General features: G+C 41.9%; 3 protein-coding genes across 5 annotated transcripts in view; 1 reads left to right on the top strand and 2 right to left on the bottom strand.

Annotated features, from left to right (window-relative positions):
• Positions 1-20,124, top strand: part of DNMBP (dynamin binding protein) — a 110,456-nt gene that overhangs the window by 82,723 nt on the left and 7,609 nt on the right. For both annotated transcript variants that reach the window (XM_082854921.1, XM_082854922.1), the window contains 10 exons: positions 438-631; positions 1,487-1,586; positions 7,937-8,084; positions 8,680-8,697; positions 9,064-9,263; positions 10,843-10,973; positions 11,889-11,993; positions 14,569-14,697; positions 18,975-19,307; positions 19,670-19,849. In XM_082854921.1, coding sequence (XP_082711047.1) covers positions 438-631; positions 1,487-1,586; positions 7,937-8,084; positions 8,680-8,697; positions 9,064-9,263; positions 10,843-10,973; positions 11,889-11,993; positions 14,569-14,697; positions 18,975-19,307; positions 19,670-19,849 — 1,538 coding nt within the window. The remainder of the gene's footprint in view (positions 1-437; positions 632-1,486; positions 1,587-7,936; positions 8,085-8,679; positions 8,698-9,063; positions 9,264-10,842; positions 10,974-11,888; positions 11,994-14,568; positions 14,698-18,974; positions 19,308-19,669; positions 19,850-20,124) is intronic.
• ABCC2 (ATP binding cassette subfamily C member 2) overlaps positions 8,078-20,124 on the bottom strand; it is a 111,624-nt gene continuing 99,577 nt past the window's right edge. Inside the window, exon 33 of one of the 2 annotated variants that reach the window (XM_082854925.1) lies at positions 8,078-8,165. The gene's annotated coding sequence lies outside the window, so the exon portion shown is untranslated. The remainder of the gene's footprint in view (positions 8,166-20,124) is intronic. The other variant, XR_014326748.1, reaches the window with a different exon arrangement.
• On the bottom strand, positions 14,825-19,026 carry LOC309971654 (ORM1-like protein 1). The gene has a single exon (XM_082854947.1). It carries the CDS (start codon positions 17,683-17,685, stop codon positions 17,224-17,226), a length of 462 nt encoding a protein of 153 aa, XP_082711073.1. The 5' UTR covers positions 17,686-19,026; the 3' UTR covers positions 14,825-17,223.

Below are 20,124 nucleotides of genomic sequence, written 5' to 3' on the forward strand. Positions count from 1 at the left end.
ACAGGCTCAGTAGTTGTGGTGCACGGGCTTAGTTGCTCCACAGCATGTGGGATCTTCCTGGACCAGGGCTCAAACCTGTGTCCTCTGCATTGGCTGGCAGATTCTTAACCAAGCAGTTCTTTTTAAGAACAGCACCTCTTTCAACCTCTTTCCCAAGGAGGTTGTAGACGCTGATTTGTCCTCATAAAATGGGCCAGCTACTTGTTTTTAGGACAGATTCTAGAAATGGTATCGCAGATGGGAGAAGTTCTTTCTGCAGGGATGGCTTTCTAAGCTCTTCATCTTCGTGATTAGAACTGACTTGAGGATCAGATTTCCTGATGATTGACAATTGCGAGACCTTTGGTTCTCAAAGAATGTGTTCTTTTCAACTGAAACTATTGCAGAGGCCTGCTTTTACACCCAGAGCTACTGACCAGTTCTCTTTTCCTTTCTAGAAATGACACTCCTCTCCTCCCAGTCTTCAGCACTAGTGGCCCCTTCTGGGTCTGTGTCCACTGAAAGCCCAGAGCAGAGGATGCTGGAGAAGAGAGCCAAGGTGATAGAGGAACTTCTTCAGACGGAGAGAGACTACATTCGGGATCTGGAAATGTGTATGGAGCGGATCATGGTACCTCTGCAGCAGGCACAGGTGGGAACTGTGGGAGAAAGTTAGCTTTGCCTTGAACGTGGTTCTCCAAGCCTGATGCATTAGGGTACGGGAGCTTTCACCACAAAGATTTTTTGGGTTTGAAATAAAATTTATTGGGTTTGCTGCTCTTAATTCAAGGGCCCCAGTTTACATTTGTCATCAACTTAAGCGTTCACCATCCTGTCACTTATCAAGTCCATTATTAACTTATTAACTTAAGTTACTGCAATAATTCCTAGGACATTTCCTGTTTCTGTGGCTCCTGAAAACAGTTCCAGTGAGTCTGGGATTGTCACTTTACTGGGAGGCTGTGCAATAATATAATGAGGTCTGGGGATAGTGGGTTACCTGGCTGTAGCACCTGATTGTATAAGGTTTATTCCAGAAAGTCTTACTAATATGTGTATGCTAGACACTCTCTTAGATGCCGAAGATAGGGAAAAAACGTTATTGGTATCCCAGGGATTTACAATCCTATTGCTTGTTACTTGACCACTGGGCTCAGCTTGAGTGTGGACTCCTGGAGCAGTCACTCACAGAACTCCTCTAGGAAGTGGACGGTGCCATCCGATTTTGGGTACTGGGTGGAATTTGTGTCCCAGCACAATTATAGAAATTGGTTCTACGGTCATTTTACTATGGTAGTGGGGGAGGGGGGAGCAGAAAGTAGTTGGATCAAGGACAGACGGTGACACTAAAGGCGATGTTAGATGTTCCCATTCTGGAAATTTCGTGAGAGTGAGTGAAGATAACCTTGAGCAGCTTTTGTATCATCCTTTGAAGAGATGTTCCTAATGTGAATGATATGCCGTTAATTTTATTTCTATGCATCTTTGTTTTGTTTTCCTTTCTCAGATACCAAACATTGATTTTGAGGGACTTTTTGGAAATATGCAGATGGTGATTAAGGTCTCAAAGCAGTTATTGGCTGATCTGGAAATCAGCGATGCCGTAGGTATGAGCCCCTGCCATTGTTTCAGAAGCAGGTTTTTTTGTTTGTTTTTTTAATTTCATAGGTAGGAGGCAGGGGAAGAAGGGCCCAGCTGGTACTGAGTAGTTTTGTTAGGAAAATTAAGTGTTAATTACTTAGTTCGAAGGTTATTTGGCCCCTGCTTCTCCTTTTATATACCTTGAGGTGATAGAGGATGCTTGCAATAGAAGAAATTTTTGTTGTCACATGATATGATGTTTTTCAGACCAACAGTTGCAGCCTGTTAGTGGGTCATGAGATCAGTTTAGAACCCAGTAACACAGTGGGTTTATCTTACAGCTAAGGAACCAATCACACTTAGATAAACCGCAGTATTATAGCAGGCTGCTGGCAGATTCGTCCAGCTTTGTACAGGAAGAAGACATTGTTATTCTGGTCAGGAACAAACCTGCCGTCTGTCCAGGAAGGAGAATCTATCTCTATCTTCCAAGGCTTTCTGTTTATATTAACATCCTTGGAAATATAATCTGGGACAAGAGCTGTCCCAAGTCATGTAGAAATGCCGTGGAGAATTGATCTTCAAAAAGTTGCCTTTCAGGCTTCCCTGGTGGCGCAGTGGTTGAGAGTCCGCCTGCTGATGCAGGGAACACGGGTTCGTGCCCCAGTCCGGGAAGATCCCACATGCCGCGGAGCGGCTAGGCCCGTGAGCCATGGCCACTGAGCCTGTGCGTCCGGAGCCTGTGCTCCGCAACGGGAGAGGCCACAACAGTGAGAGGCCCGCGTACCGCAAAAAAAAAAAAGAAAAGTTGCCTTTCTTGGGAATTCCCTGGCAGTCCAGTGGTTAGGACTCTGAGCTTCCACTTCAGGGCACCTGGGTTCGATCTCTGGTCAGGGAACTAAGAATCCCACAAGCCATGTGGCCAAAAAAAAAAGGATGCCTTTCTTTATTTATAGTCTTATTAATAAAAAAAAAAACTACTGAATGGTCTCTAAAAAAAATTGGCACCCAATATATATTTTTCCAATAAAATAGAAAATATCAGAATGTACTGTAAATAATAACTATAGTTTTTTGAAACTTTTTTCGAATTCTTTGTATATGTATACTGAGTCATGATTTTTTTTTATTAATTTACTTTATTTTTGGCTGCGTTGAGTCTTCATTGCTGCACACGGGCTTTCTCTAGTTGCTGCGAGCAGGGGCTACTCTTCGTTGCAGTGCAGAAGCTTCTCATTGCGGTGACTTCTCTTGTGGAGCACAGGCTCTAGGCTCATGAGCTTCAGTAGCTGTGGCATGTGGGCTCAGCAGTTGTGGCTTGCGGGCTCTAGAGTGCAGGCTCTGTAGTTGTGGCGCACGGGCTTAGTTGCTCCACGACATGTGGGATCTTCCCGGACCAGGGCTCGAACCCTTGTCCCCCGCATTGGCAGGCAGATTCTCAACCACTGTGCCACTGGGGAAGCCCTGAGTCATGATTTTAAATGTATTTATTCATGTGGGTCATTGTCAAAATGTTTGAAAAACAATTATTTCTTATAAACAAGGGAATTGTGTTAGTTATCTGTTGCTGTGTAATAAATTATACTAAAATTTAGTGCCTTAAAACTAGAAACACGTTAGGTCACTTTCCTGTGGTTCAGCAATCTGGGAGTGGCTTAGCTAGGTGATTCTGGCTCAGGGTCTCTCATGAGGTTGGAGTCAAGCTGTTACCTGGGCTGCTGTCATCTGAGGCTCAATCAGTGATCCAGTTCCAAAAGCTCACTCAGCTCATCAAGCCTCGGTTCCTTGTCATGTGAGCCTCTTCACCATCTTCATGACCTCAGGACATGGCAGCTGGCTTTCCTCAAAGTGAGTGATCCAAGAGGAAGAGGAAGCTCAAGATGGGAGCCAGTGTCTTCTTTTTTTTTTTTAATTTATCTTTATTTTTGGCTGCGTTGGGTCTTCATTGCTGTGCACGGGCTTTCTCTAGTTGTGGCGAGCGGGGGCTACTCTTTGTTGGGGTGCTTCTCATTGCAGTGTCTTCTCGTTGCAGAGCATGGGCTCTAGGCTTATGGGCTTCAGTAGTTGTGGCTTGCGGGCTCTAGAGCGCAGGCTCAGTAGTTGTGGTGCACAGGCTTAGTTGCTCCCCAGCATGTGGGATCTTCCTGGACCAGGGCTTGAACCCGTGTCCCCTGCATTGGCAGGAGGATTTTTAACCACTGTGCCACCAGGGAAGTCCCCCCAGTGTCTTCTATAACCTGATCTCAGATACTACATACCATCACTTCTGCCATATTCTGTTGGTCATACAGACCAGCTCTGGTGGGAGGGGTCATCTTATCACTTTGCTATATTATTGGAATCATAGTGACAAGATGCTACCACAGTTCTAGCCATTCCACTACACACATCACAACGTCTAGCAGAAGGAAAAATTGACCCTGTGTCGTTTAATAGTAAGCAGCCTTTCCAGAGCCCCCTCACCAGAATTCTCTTTGTTTCTCATTAGCCAGAGCTGGGTCACATGCATATGCCTACACAGATCACTGGAGAGGGGAGTAGGCTCATGATGTTGACTTAGGCTAGGTGGTGTTGACCTGACTCACCTGGGAGAGAAATGGACATAAGAACAGTCACGGCTCTGCCCTCCTGCAGGAATGGCTGTGGGATGTTAGGTGATAGTGCAACTTACATTTCTCTGGTATTTATTGTACTCCACACACCCTTTCAAGGTATGTCAAGCTTTATCACACTTGTTGCCCTCAACAACCCTATGAGGTTTAGCTGCTATTAATCTTACTTTACAGATTGGAAACTGAGACTTACAGCAGGAAGTAATTTGCTCAGGGTCACATGGCTAGTACTTGATGGGACTGACATTCAGACTCAGGTCTTTTCTGTCATCTCTGCATAGGCTGTGAAATTCTGTACAGAACAGCTGCAAGAGAAACTGAAGCCTGGGGTCCTGCTCTCAGTTTAATTGGAGAGGTCAGAGGTCAGGGGGGTTGAGGAAGAAGAAGCACACATTGATTAGAGGTAGCCATGGTGACCCCATTTTTATAGGGGTCACCGTATAAAGCATAAAAGCCAATTTATAGGATTTCATAAGGTACTTGAGAAATAAGTATCTGTAGGTTATTAATTTGAATTATGAAAGAAATGAGAGAAACTGGTATCTGAAAGGAATTAATTATTAATCAAACATTTTTTCAATTTATTTTATTACCTGTATATTATGACAACAATAAAAGAGGAAATGAAAACAGAATATCCGTAATCTCACCCCCATACAATATCAGCTGTTTATTTTTGTTTTTCCCTTCCCCTTCTTGTCCCAAGACAACCGGGGATTTAGGTAGCCGACTGAGATGAGCTGAAGGCATGCGGGGGATGGGGGAGGAGAGGGCCTAGGAACCGCCCGGCTCAGAGCTTTACAAGGAGGGACAGTGTGCAGCGACCGTGGTATGCAATAGGCGAAGCCGAGGTTGGATGAGAGCACCAGCCTGGGAGCTCCAGTCTTGGTCCACCAGGAGACCAAGCAGTGCATTCAGTGGGGAATTAATAAAGGACAAGGTTTTGAATGTCTGATAAGGGAAGGTTCTGAGAAGTCAGGGAAGGCAAATTAAAGCTTCGCTGAGCCACTAGCAAAGGGCAGATTGACATGAATTGCATAAGCAATGTTTTATTTTGCTTAAGTTTAATTTATTTTAATATATAATACATATTTTATTTTATATATATATATATATATATATATATGTTGGGTTTTTTTTGCGGTACGCGGGCCTCTCACTGTTGTGGCCTCTCCCGTTGCGGAGCACAGGCTCCGGACGCGCAGGCTCAGTGGCCATGGCTCACGGGCCCAGCCGCTCCACGGCATGTGGGATCTTCCCGGACCAGGGCATGAACCCGTGTCCCCTGCATCAGCAGGCGGACTCTCAACCACTGCGTCACCAGGGAAACCCTGAGTATATTTTAAATGTAACTTATTTTTAATACATTCACTTGGCACAAAATTTGAAAGGTACCAAGAACTGCTTAATGAAAACTCTTCTATCTGTCCCCTGCCACCCAACTCTTCTCAACCAGAAGCAACTAATGTTACCAGTTTTCTTACATCTCCTTCCAGAGATAGTTTATCATAACAGCAATTACATATGTATTTCTCTACCCTGGTCCCCCATCCCCACCTTAAAAATTTATATAAACAGTAGCATACTATTCAAACTGTTCTGCACTACGCCTTAACTCCCCTTTTAATAAAAGTATGCCTTCCAAGCAGTTTTTATGATCCAGGAATAAAAATGGAAAAGTATACAATGAGGGGATAACTTGGTGAAAATCCAGGGTAATCCAGGATGCTGGAAAAAGCATCATTCAATTAACTTATAAGCCTGATTGGAGAAGGATTCTAGTTACAGCCAGGACAGGGTCCACAGGGAAGGAGAGAATGGTAGGTATTCAGGGCTTGGATGATTTAGAAGATGAGGAGGTTGAGATGAGGAAGAAGTACCAGGAGACTCTGGATATGTAGTAATATCTAAGGAACTGGCTTTTTTATTATTTTAAACATGTCCCACAGAAAGAAATACATTTTACCTAATGACCAGGATACATGTTTGTGTGTGTGTGTCTGTGCTTACTTTTACTGTGTTCAATGTTTTCTGTTCTTTTCTTTTCCATTTTATTTCCTCAGAAATGTGTTGATCATACCCATAAAGTAGATTCCATGACCCATTCATGGGTTTTGACCCAAATTTGAAAGACACTGTAAATTAAGTTGTAGCTTTGTTAGTTTGTAGTTGACGTAGAAGAGTCACCATTAGGGAGGGTAAAACCCATGAATGGAGGAGGTACAGTGTAACCGGTGTGAGAGTGAAGGTTCTGGGAGTGCTGGTGGGGAATGGATACGAGGGGCAGAAGACAGGCAAATACCGGATGGTGAAACTGGATAAAGACGTTGGTGGCTCAGGGATTCCAAAGTGGCCCTGAACGTCAAAAGGAAGCAGCCCCACTCTTAACTCCTGTGCCTGTTGAGTCACAGGATTAGACAAAGAAAGGCTGCCAGTTGGACGGCAGCACGAGTGTGGTTTGTATGGACACAGTGAAGGCTCTCTTTTGGAAGGAGCTATAATCAAGGAAATACATTTCATTTAAATAGAAAGTGCTCTGCACGAGAATAGGGAATTCCATAGGACACAACATGGAGGGAACAGAGGTGACGTTGTAGAGAAAGGGATGGGGTTCCCTGAGGGAAGGGGTTTATGCCCACAGCGGCTGGGAGAAATAGTTATAGGGGAAGCAGTAAGTAGGGTCATATTTTGAGGGAGGAGCTCAAGGATGAGAGGACGTTGTCTTTTGGGGAGCAGTGCAAGCTGAAGAAGGAAGGACCAGGTACACAGAGGGAAGAGGGGCAAGAGGAAGAGCAGTTTTAACAATTCAGGGAATCGGCACATTCAGGCAGCTGATCTAAATGAAATTGCTCCGGGGAAGTTTGCTTAGGAATTATTCCTATGCCCAAATGGGGTAGACCAGGGGTCCATGAGTAGATTTCAAGTACTCCACCAACTTGTATAGAAGTTTCTTTATTTATAACAGAAATTTAGCATTGATTTAAGGTATGACTGTAGGGAACAGTGACTTTGTCACCAACTGAAGTCACCTGCTCGTATCACATTTAAGTTGTTGCATGCAGTATCTCGAAATTCCATCAATGACCAGAAACAACACGTTATACCAGTTTCTTGTGTCACTCATCATACTTTGAAATTATGGTGATTATTAGATTCATTGCTATGTTTTGCTATTCAGTGCTTTATAAAGAAGTACATATATTATTATAGATTCAGAGGGTTTATATTTATATAATATAGTATTAATATATTTATATATAATTTATATTATAAATTAATATATTTATTAATATGATAAACTTCATAGTCTTGTGTATTTACGTGCAAAGAAAAGGTTGGAAGCTTCTGCCGTAGAAGGATCTCTTCACCCCTGTGGAGATTTGGGGCTTAGAGAGCTGAGGGGTCTTTACAGGTTCTGATCACATGCCTATATGGAGAGTACTTGCAAATGCCTTACTCTGCCTGACGGAAAAGGGACTGGACTCTGTTTCAGGGACCAGCTGTGTGTGTGTGTGCATGCACGTGTGCATGTGTATGCGTTCTGAAAAATAAATACATGGATGAGATAGTTCTCTTAAATTTTGCTTTAAATAAGTAGAATTTTAAGCTGTTACATGGAAATATCATATTAATTTGAAGGATAGTCTTATTCTCATTTCTTGTGATAGGATTATCTGGTATTAAAGTTTGGTTATATACCTTCCATTTAGTATGCTGAGAAGAAAGTTACTAAAAAACACTGTATGTTTGTGTATATTCCAAAGGACCGGTGTTTCTTGATCACCGAGATGAGCTTGAAGGAACATACAAGGTTTATTGCCAGAATCATGATGAGGCCATCTCATTGCTGGAAATATATGAGAAGGATGAGAAGATCCAGAAGCATCTTCAGGACTCCTTGGCAGATCTTAAGTAGGAGTTTTGAGCACTTCATTCCATCATAGCTCTTCAGTTCTGCCTTTTGGAAGTCACTCCCATGTCTATGTTATGGATCTATCATATTTTAAACATAAGTGATACATTATCGTAGGTCCTATTATGTAACTTGCCTTTTCCCATTCTATATCATGGAAATCTTAAGTAGCTTCCTGCTTGTAGTTTTATCCATTAAAATCACTTTTATCTATACACACAAAATATTAAGTTAGCATTTTCAGGTAAGAAGCTGCCAGGAAGATAGTTTGGTCCAAATGAGAGAAAAGGTAAGAAGATAAAGTCAGTTATTCTTGACCATCAGGTGAGAGTCTCCTGTCTTAGGGAGGCAGGCTCTAAGGATATAATATATGTCTAAGTAGGTCAAAGTGAAATTAAGGGCTTATTGACTTTTTTTTAATAGACTAAATATGCCACCATAGACATTCACAATTCCCCTTCTGTCCCATGTGGTTTTTGTCTGCCCAGCTAATAGGCATTAGTTGGACTAATATGTTCTGAGAGGAATGTGAAAATCAGCATCAGTATTTTCTTTAATCAGTTGTTTCTTCTTTTCATGCTCACTGCCCTGTAGGAGCCTGTACAATGAATGGTAAGTTCTTGCCACTTGATGCAGAAGCTTGTTTCATTATTTTCTTCCTTTATAGACAGAAACCTAGAAGTAGACCTGCCTTGCTGTATTTTCCTCCGTAGCACCTACCACCAAATGACACTTCATATAATGTTTGTTTGATTATTGTCTGCCTCTTTCCACTAGGGCAGGGACTTTTTTGGGTCACTACTAAATCCACAGCACCTAGAACACTGCCTGGTGTTTATTAGGTGCCCAGTAAATGTGAATGAATTAAGTTGGGAAGTAAGGTGAAAGGACGGAGCTATATTAGGAATAACAAATACTACCTGTAGGCCCTGTGTTACTGACAGTTGACTGAAGTCTCTGTTTTTCCTTTTCTTGAAGGGGATGCACAAATTATATTAACCTGGGCTCCTTCCTCATCAAACCAGTGCAGAGAGTAATGCGCTACCCACTGCTGCTGATGGAGTTGCTGAATTCCACCCCCGAGTCCCACCCAGATAAAGTGCCCTTAACCAGTGCAGTCCTTGCAGTCAAGGAAATCAACGTTAACATTAATGAATATAAACGTCGAAAGGACCTGGGTAAGAAAAGCATACTTGCTGAAAAGGAGGTATACCCTTGAGAATGTTCTCCTTCTCAAAAGAATTAATTACTTCACCAGAGGTGGACAAGCAGATGGTAGGTAATAGGGCTGTGATGAAGAAATGGTAATAGAATTTGGGGAAAATGAGATAATGAAAGAAAAAAAACAGTGATCATAATAAAAGCACAACCATGCATGTTGGAAATAAGGCACCTGTGATAAAGCTTATAGCAATGAGTCTTTCCTAAGAGATATAAAGACCTATTAGAGAATGGCTGATCAGGAGAGTTCCTTCCAGCATGAGTGATGGCCTTCTCAGCTCATTGAAGGCAGTCCTCTTCAGTCCGTGCTTATATGTGTTTGCTCCGCACGTCTGGTTGGATATTTCAGTGTTTCCACTTAAGCTAGAACTTTTTTGTGTTCTTTCAGAAGACCCGGGTTTGCCCACCTCCCTGGTCCCATCAGTCCTGCCTCTGGTCTGTGCCCCTCCCCTCCCCCACAGAACTGTGCAGTCAGTTGCCAAACACCCTCTCTTTCTTTATAATATAGAACAAACTGAACCATTTCTTTTGTCTCATCAAATCTCTTGTTGAGACTTTGATTTTGAACACTCAATGAGTATAGCATGGTGACCATGCTAAACTGATTTATTATTCATATCCTCAAAGAATCTATAATATAACCTCTTTGCCTGTCTCTCCACTATTCTCCATATTTATCTAAAATCATTTTCCCCTTCTGCTTCAGCCATGACACCCGTGTTTAATGTTGACTGTGGATGTTAAAGCTCTCTGGCCATCTGGCCCTTTGTCTTGGTTCATATCTCCTCATGTAATGTCATCTTCATCTCCTACAAAAGTAAAGTGTGCCTTTTTGCTACCACCCAGCCTTCCCTTGCTACCCTTTTACTCTTATTTCCAGGCTTTTCTGCAGACTGTGCCTGATGCATGACACATAGATTAATCAAAAACTCCTGCATAGCATTTCACTATGAGACGATTGTATATAAATATCTCGTTTGTATATGAGACCATTTAAGGTGGTCTTATAAGTCAGGTACGGTTACTTTCTGCATCTTATTGGAAAGGAAAATGGGGCTCAGAGAAGTTAAGTGGCTTATTTAAGGCCACACCTTTTTTTTTTTTTTTTTTGGCCGTACTCCATGGCTTGCAGGACCTTAGTTCCCTGACCAGGAATTGAACCCAGGCCCTGGCAGTGCAAGTGCAGAGTCCTAACCACTGTACCACCAGGGAATTCCCTAAGGCCACACCTTGATGAAATGACAGACCCAGGCACTGAACTCAGGTTTCCTTGACTCCAAATCTTAGGCTCTGTTCCTTACACCTCTGCGACCTTCCTTCCTCATCTCTAACCTTCTCCAGTCTGCGCACAGTCTCTGCTGTTCTCCAGGTATCCGACCTGTCCATAAATGGTGATTTGGATTAACGTTTTGTGTACTCAGTTATAAGCTCATTGAAAACAAGCACTGGCTCTAGTTTGGGTTGTTAGTCTCATTTGTAGTCTGTCCATGCTCAGAAGAGGGCTTTCTTCACTCATCAATTTGACTCACTCCCCAGTCCTCAAGTACCGAAAGGGTGACGAAGATAGCCTCATGGAGAAAATTTCTAAACTGAACATCCACTCCATCATCAAGAAATCCAACCGGGTTAGCAGTCACCTGAAGCACCTCACTGGCTTTGCCCCACAGGTGAGGTTCCTGCGCTTGAAGGTTCAGCCTGTCTTTGGCTGCTTTTCAGGGCTCCACGGGGCAGCCTGCATGGTGTGAATTGGCAAGATTCCCCTCTTAGTACCTCCCCTGGTGTTTGCTAGCTGGTGGATACAGGACCCTGCAGCTACTGTTCATTTAAATCCATCCACCCAACCCTCCATCCGAGCCTTGGTGAGCTGCTTACAGTGTGTATAAAGGCAAATCAGGAGGCCAAATCGGTCACCATGTAATAGTTACCATGGTTTTAGACACCCATAAGGAGCTTATAATCTATTTGGGGAGACAAAATTGAAATTGTAGACATGTTAAGCTAGAAGGGATTTCAGAGATCACCTTGTTCAACACCATATGTCACACATGAGGAAATGTAAAGTCTAAGGTTTGAGTGATTTGTAAAACAGTTATCAACAGAGTAGATCCAGTCTCCAGACTTCATGCACTGAACCATGTGTATGTGATACAGTCAGTGGAAAATACCAGCTAAAGAATCAGTTGCTAAGCTTTGTAGTTTGTTCTCTACACGCTGTGGTACTTAAAAAAACTGGAGCTCCGTGAGAGTGTGCTTCATGTTGGCAAGAGATTTAATCTGAGTCTTAAAGGAGAGGGGCAGGTTTGGCATAGGGAGAGAGGAGGGCAAACCAGGCAAGGCAACAATACTGGTGAAGCAAACAGCCTGACCAGCAAAGGGTTTCCATCAGGAACAGAGGGGGTCAGTTAGAGCCAGGAGGGCCTGTGTGTACTTAGGAGCTCTGTCAAATCCAATTCAGTATGATTCAGGGAAACATCAAAGGCTTAAAATTTAAACAAAAGATGCTTTAAGAAAGATGCTTTTGCCAATAAGATCTATTGAGGGAGAGTCCCAATTTGCTAACAGCACTTTTTTATTTTGAACAGATTAAAGATGAAGTATTTGAAGAAACAGAGAAAAACTTCCGAATGCAAGAAAGATTGATCAAATCTTTTATCCGAGACCTGTCTCTCTACCTCCAGCATATCCGAGTGAGTAAAGACATCACTCTCATTAGAATCATGTACAGTGGGGAATTCCCTGGTGGTTCAGTGGTTAGGACTCGGTGCTTTCACTGCTATGAGCCTGGGTTCAATCCCTGGTCAGGGAACTAAGATCCCAGCCAAAAAAAAAAAAGGAATCACATATGGTATAATTCCATCCGCTCTCCTGTTCATCCAGCATATTGCTTAATGAATGTGGAATAACCTGGACTCAAATGACCAGTATGCCATGACAGACTTTTTATTGGGATTCTTACAGATATAACTACTGAACGAATATCCTCCTGTTATTGTTTTATTTATTTATTTGGTTGCAGCAGGTCTTAGGTGCAGCAGGTGAGCAAGTTTTGGCTCGTCAGCTCCTTAGTTGCGACACGTGGGCTCCTTAGTTGTGGCTTACGAACTCTTAGTTGTGGCATGAGTGTGGGATCTAGTTCCCTGACCAGGGATCAAACCTGGGCCCCGTGCGTTGGGAGCGTGGAGTCTTAACCCCACTGTGCCACCAGGGAAGGCCCTCTTACAGGTTATTTAAAAGTTAAACAATGTCAGAAGATCAGCACTGTTGTATTCATAGTAAAGGGACCTAGCTCTTTCCTCCCTCTCTTTCGAGCTTCATCACCCATTTTTCCCCCCTGTCTCCTGTACCCAGTTATAGAAGAAGCACTTGTGACAGTTCATTTTGTCAAAATCATTTTGAAGATCAAATAGTAAGAGAATGGTTCCTGTGGGGTGTACTTCCTAATAATAATATTTATTTACAACTGTACATAGGCCTCTAAGGTTGTTAGAGCCACGAATAGGTCTAGAGAGTTGCAAGAACTTGGGAGATCAGGCGGGCCCTGGTCTTCCTTCCCTCAGGCAGTGCTTCCTTCATGAAATCAGAACTAGGACTAGAATCCTTTCTCTTAAAACCTGTAATTTCTCTGTTGATTTAATAGAATAGTGTTTATATAAGTATATACCATGTACCCCTATCCCTCAGATAGGAAAATCTCATCCCATGAAACAAATAGTTTCCTTTAAAAGAGATCCTTTGCTTTTTAAAAATCATTATTGTTATTATTATTATTATTTTTTAAGTAAAATGGTACAAAATTCAAAAACTACCAAAGGGATAAGTATAAAGTAAAAATAACTCCTCCCCCTCCCCTGTCTCCTAGTCATCTATAGAGGCGGACACATCTATCAGATTCTTCTGTCAGAGATAACGTGTGTGAGGGAGAGAGAGACACACACACACGCACTGTTGAGCACCTTGGGTTTTGCATTTTGGAAATCGTTCCATATTTGCACACACAAAGCTGCCTTGTTCTTTTTTACAACTGCATAGTATTTAATTGTTATGGACATGCCATAATAAATTTAACTAGTCCCCATCGATGGATGTTTAAGTTGTTGCAAAAAGTTAGAAACATTGGCACGAGAAATATCTTTGCATGTAGATCATTTTTCTGATCTATATGAGTATATCTGAAGGCCAGAGTACTAGATTTTCTGAGCCAAATCATAAAGCAATGCAAATTTCATAGATATCATACCCGTGAAAACTCCCCACCAGCAATGTATGAAACAGTTTCCCCATCCCTTGCTAACATACAGTGTTATCAAAATCAAAATGTCTTATCTTTGCCGGCAAGAAAGGTAAAAATTGCTATTTTAATATAGTTTGAATTTTCATTTCTTATATTATGAATGAAGTTGAGGATAGTTTTGTATGTTTAAATCATTATATTTCTTTTTCTGTGATTTGTCTGTATTTGGGGGCACTTATTTATTGATTTATTGTTCTTTTTCTTATTGACTGGTAGTACCTTTGTATATGTTGGAGAAAAGAGCCCTTCTTCTGAGATGCTGGCTTACAAATACCCCCTGCCCCAGTTTGTTGACTTTTGAATTTGCTTAAAATGTTTTCTCTGTGTAGAAGAGTTTTATTTTTGTGTAGTCTAACTAAACTTTTATGGTTTCTTAGTTCTGTGTCATACTTTAAAAGGTCTTTCCCATTCCAAGATAATTTTAAAAAGATGTCCTATGTTCCAGTACTTTTATCATTTTATTTTTTTATATTAGTCAATCTAGCTGGAATTTATATTAGTATATAGGAATCCAACTTTTTGTTTTTTATCTAGTTATCTGTCATTATCATTTATTGAGTAATACCCACTGATTTGAAGTGCTTCCGACACTTCTTTTAAATAGCAAACTCTCTCCATTCATGTTTTGAAAATGTGATCAAGTAAAATTGAGAGCTTATAAGACTTTCCAGGAACACATTGGCTTAAAGTGAGAGATTTGACCAAGTATGGTTCCCTTGCCTTAGGACTTTACCCTACAATTCCTCTAATTTTGATATCTCCCTATTGGCTGTTTTCTCCCCATGTTATCTAAATGTGTAGCAAGTATACACCTGAGCACCCAACTCTTAAAAAGCCTTGTCTCCCTAGCAATGGGTGACAGCCCTTGGACGGGCAGGTCGGTTTGGTTCTGACTGCTAACTGCTATCTAGGATGAATGATGGAGGCTAGAAGTTCTGTCTGGTCTTACCTGTGTTTGTAACTGGCTGCAGGAATCCGCATGTGTGAAGGTGGTGGCTGCCGTGAGCATGTGGGATGTGTGCATGGAGAAGGGACACAGAGACTTGGAACAGTTCGAGAAGGTGCATCGCTACATCAGTGACCAGCTCTTCACAAATTTTGTAAGTGACTCTTCAGCCCACTTTTTTCAGGCTGGGCCTCTTCCCAGGGTTCTCTGTAACATCCAGCTCATGGAAAAGTTAATTCCATAGAGACACGCTTCCATGGACCAGGAATCCTAGTGTTCTTTAGCTAAGTTCATATCAGAATTTTATATTCAGAACCTGACTTTCAATCAGCTGAAAGGACAGATAGGACCTGCATGTATGCAAACAGATTTTTTTTTTTTGCGGTACGCGGGACTTTCACTGTTGTGGCCTCTCCTGCTGCGGAGCACAGGCTCCGGATGCGCAGGCTCAGCGGCCATGGCTCACGGGCCGAGCTGCTCCACAGCATGTGGGATCTTCCCGGACCAGGGCACGAACCCGTGTCCCCTGCATCGGCAGGCAGACTCTCAACCACTGCGCCACCAGGGAAGCCCTGCAAATAGATTTTTTTATAATTGTGATCAGCCCAGTTTCAGGGGATAAAGGAAAACCAGGAAATTTAATCTGGTATGACTACTGATAACTGATCAAAAGAAAACAACTAAAGAACTAATAACTTAAAACGGAATATTTTTGCATAGTTAAGAGATTAACAAATAGATTTTTGAAATGGCACAAACTATTTTGTAAAGACTACTAAATGCCAAATTGCTTGGGAAATTCTAAATATATATTCTATATATATCTCCTGAGTAGAAATGGGTGGGGTTTGATAGCTTCTTGGAGATCTCTGGATGCTTGAAGCATCTTTAGAAAACATTGGGGGAACTTGGGGGAACATACGGTTATTCTAACAGTAGCATCTTATTAAAAGTAATTTACTAAGCACCTATTTATGTTCTTTTGTGTCAATATTGTGCCCTCTATGTCTATCCCTCTAGAAAGAATTAGACAAAAACTTTTGAAAAGTGAAAACAGATTATTACTAAGTAGTTATGAGTAGAAGAGGTATGATGGGTGTGTGAAAGTTTCTCTACCCCAGATTATGTAACAACTAAATCTTTTTAAAATTTATTTCTTATTGATGTATAGTTAAATTACAATGTTAAGTTAATTACTTCTGTACAGCAGAGTGACTCAGTTACACATATATATGCATTCTTTTTTATATTCTTTTCCATTACAGTTTTTTTTTTTTACACCAAAGTAAAATTTATTAAAGTATAGATTACTGGTTATTTAAAAATACATGAGAAAAGACAAACATACAAAGGCATTATCATACAACTGATTTCTAAACTCAATACTTTTGAAATACAAAACAATGATCATTACCTCCAAAAGTCAGTTTGAAACAGATTGACTTTTAAGTTGGTATTATAATTCTTTTCACTCAGTTTTGCTTACAAATGTTCTAGGTTTTTCAGTTTCGTCACATATCAGAACTTTTTTTTGACATGTTTACTTCTCAAAGTAGAATATAGTTATTTCTTGCAATTAATGTCAGCAACTATAGAAAGCTTCTCTTAAGTCACAAGGATTCAATATGGTTGCTGCTTTGGAAATAGTTACCATTCTGAGTTATCTATACTAAGACTCGTGCATTGACAGGCAAAATATTAATGGGCAAAGTATGGAGACTGAGAGCAGGAGGACTAAGGAAAGATACCTTTTACTGCAGACCTGCTAAAAAAAGACTCCATTATTCACTCTGATAGTATTGCTAGAGAAGCAGTTTCTGCCAGATCGCAGGTTGGCTATGTAGTTGTCCATTTTAAATTTCCAACGCTAAAGAATGGCAGACTTCAACAATTAGATTGCTCAACCAAATAAGCAGAACTTTAAGTTACCATATACTTTAATTACGAGAAATAAATTATTTTCTTAATTGGTTTAGCAGCCTTGTACCTGGAAAGGCAGCAAAACCCACTTTGTTCCAAAATAGAAGGCTGACTCAGAGGCTGCTTCTAAGATGCCTAACTATCTTCTATCATCAATCAGTCATGAAGGTGGACCTTCATGAACTCAGTAACTTAATAAATGTAAAAATGAACTCATCTATCAACACAATGTTGAGCCTGCAAAACCAAAAAAGTACATTCATAAGGTAGGAATTGGTTTGTATAAAACAAGAGGGAATATATCCTCTTATATAACACAAGAGGAACATGCATGGTAATAAAAACAATCTATAATAAACTTGTAAAGAAATGATTCTGGTTTACATGTAACTCTGCTTAAACTGACCATGACTGAATGATTAAACATTTTCTTCTCCTAACATAATGCCCATTCATTATAAGCTAAGCTGGACTTAGTTTCTTATAAATCTCTTATTTCCTTGGATTTATCTACTACACCCTTACTTTATAGCCATTTAACTAAAGCCCCTCGTCAGAAGGATACCAGATTCATTAAACAGAGGCATCTTCTCGTAAGAATCTGCGCTTCAAAACAGCATATGAAGAACCAGCAGTTGGCTCTCCAATGTAGCTACTTCTCATTTCACATTATCACAGAAACAGTGCAGTTTACTAACCACTCCTTCCTTACAGAAAACTCAGTAGCTGTAAAAAATTTTTGTTCATTTCAGAACACATTTCAATACTTATTAATTCCAAAGATCCGAACACCATGTAGCTGTGGCATTTTGGGAATTAGCACACTCAGGAGAGAAGCTGTGTTTAAGATGAAGTGAGTTGGATCATACTTCATATAGAAACTTGCCAGAAAATATAGAATTATTGGAGAAATTGTGAAAAACTTCCTTGAAGATGTAAACTGTACTCCATAGTCCAGTTGTTCCCAATGAGTTAGGAGCCTCGCTTTACCCTGGTCAGGAGTTTCAAATGGTGTTCCTTTTACTGCATGCAGAAATACATACATGCCCAGATTATGTATAACATTTGTTAAGGTCCAAGCAGCAGGAACACTGAAGAAGGGAATACTGAGTAAAACGATATGAAGCAAGCCAACTCCCAAAGCATATGTCAGCCACATACCCCGGCTGTTCATTACATGGGTATTTGGATTCACCTCACTGTGGGCAGCTCCAACATTCATGTTTGCACTGCCACCCCACTCCCGGTGGCTGGCTGGCTCAGAGCAGTATCAGCTCCGCAGTGGCTGCAGGGCTAACGGCGGCATCTCCTCCATTATGGTTTATTGCAGGATATTGAATATAGTTCCCTGTGCTACACAGTGGGACCTTATTGTTTGTCCATTCTCTGTATACCAGTTTGCATCTGCTAATCCCCAATCCCAATCCAAGCCTCTCCCACCTCCTTCCCCCGTGGCAGCCACCAGTGTATTCTCTATGTCACTGATTTTGTTTCTGTTTCATAGATAGGTTCATCTGTGTCATATTTTATTTATTTATTTATTTTTGGCTGCATTGGGTCTTTGTTGCTGCATGCGTGCTTTCTGTAGTTGCAGAGAGCGGGGGCTACCCTTTGTTGCAGTTCATGGGCTTCTCATTGGGTGGCTTCTCTTGTTGTGGAGCACAGCCTCTAGGTGCATGGGCTTCAGTAGTTGTGGCACGCAGGCTTAGTAGCTCCGCGGCATGTGGGATCTTCCTGGACCAGGGCTCGAACCCGTGTCCCCTGCATTGGCAGGCAGACTGTTAACCACTACGCCACCAGGGAAGTCCTGTGTCATATTTTAGATTCCACGTGTAAGTGGTATCATGTGTTATTTGCTTTTTCTTTCTGACTTACTTTACTTAGTATGATAATCTCTGGTTGCATCCATGTTGTTGCAGATGGTATTATTTTGTTCTTTTTTATGGCTGAGTAGTATTCCATTGTATATATGTACCTCATCTTCTTTATCAATTCACCTGTCAACAGACATTTAGGTTGTTTCCATGTCTTGGCTATGGTGAATAGTGCTGCTGTGAACATAGAGGTGCATGTATCTTTTTGAATTATGGTTTTGTTTGGGTATATGCCCAGGAGTGGGATTGTTGGGTCATATGGTAATTCTATTTTTAACAACTAAACATTAAGTTAAATTCAAGTTATATATAGACACGTACACGTAAGTGATACCAGACAGATGGTCACAAATGGGTTGTAATGCAAACATCATGTTCATGTATGTAGTTTAGCATTTGTTATCAACTATGCAGCTATTTTGCACACTCTTTGGCATGAGCAAATAGTTGGGTGAAGAGTTATAAGCTGAGAAGCTTTGTAGAATATGTGCGTACATCTGGTGTCAGATCTGCATGGGTTTAGCTCGTGCACTAGGAGCAAAGCAGGTGGTACAGGACATAACAATATCCACCTGAAGATAGTTTTGAGAATAACAAATTCGGGACACTGAACACCGTGCCTTTCTCGTCCCCACAGAAGGAGAGGACAGAGCGGCTGGTCATCTCTCCCCTGAATCAGTTACTGAACATGTTCACGGGGCCCCACAAGCTGGTGCAGAAACGCTTTGACAAGCTTCTGGACTTCTATAACTGTACAGAACGGGCAGAGAAGCTGAAGGACAAGAAGACCCTGGAGGAGCTGCAGTCGGCCCGGAACAACTACGAGGCCCTGAACGCCCAGCTGCTGGACGAGCTGCCCAAGTTCCATCAGTACGCGCAGGGCCTCTTCAGCAACTGTGTGCATGGCTACGCCGAGGCCCACTGTGACTTCGTGCGCCAGGCGCTGGAGCAGCTGAAGCCGTTGCTCTCGGTGAGGCCCGCCCTCCCCATGGAGAGGTAGAATCCCAAGTTCTCCTGGAGTTTTTCTGGGAATACACAGCCAGGTTGTCAGAGACATTATTAAACTAGGTAGATTAAGTATGTCACTGGGTCAGGCCTGTTGGGAATCAGAATTCTTGATCCCTTGATGGAGCCGGGGAACCTGTGGCCTTTAAATGGCTCTCTTTCCACCCTGAGAGATCCTGGAGGAGCCAGCCAGCTCGGGCTGCGGGCACTGGGCTGCGGTGTTGGTGGCTTACACTTGAGGAGTTTTAAGGAGACTGTGTCAGTCCTGGGATCGTTCACGTGTGTTCTCTTTCCTCTGTCTCTGCTCTCCCTGTGCATGGACTCCAGTTACTCAAAGTCACCGGCAGGGAAGGGAACTTGATTGCCGTCTTCCATGAGGAGCACAGCAGGGTCCTGCAGCAACTCCAGGTTTTCACCTTCTTCCCAGAGTCTCTTCCTGCCACCAAGAGGTCATTTGACAGGAAAACTATGGACCGCCAGTCCACCCGAAAGCCACTCCTGGGCCTGGTGAGTGGAACTGGAGAGGCTCATATGGCCTGGGGGTTAAGGTGTGAACTCCTGAGTGAGACCGCCTGGGTTCAGATCCCAATTCTGACAATGACTCACTCTGTGTCCTTGAGCAAGTGCTTCATCGGTTTCCTCATGTCTAAAACACAGATAATAGTTATACCTACATCATAGAGTTGTTCTGAGAGTCAAATGAGTTAAAATATGTAAAACACTTGGACGTTGCCTGACACCATTATTAGTTAGCATTATTCAAGTAAGCTATTATCATCATC

This window comes from Leucopleurus acutus, assembly GCF_964270905.1.
Source record: "Leucopleurus acutus genome assembly, chromosome: 14".
NCBI classification, from domain to species: domain Eukaryota; kingdom Metazoa; phylum Chordata; class Mammalia; order Artiodactyla; family Delphinidae; genus Leucopleurus; species Leucopleurus acutus.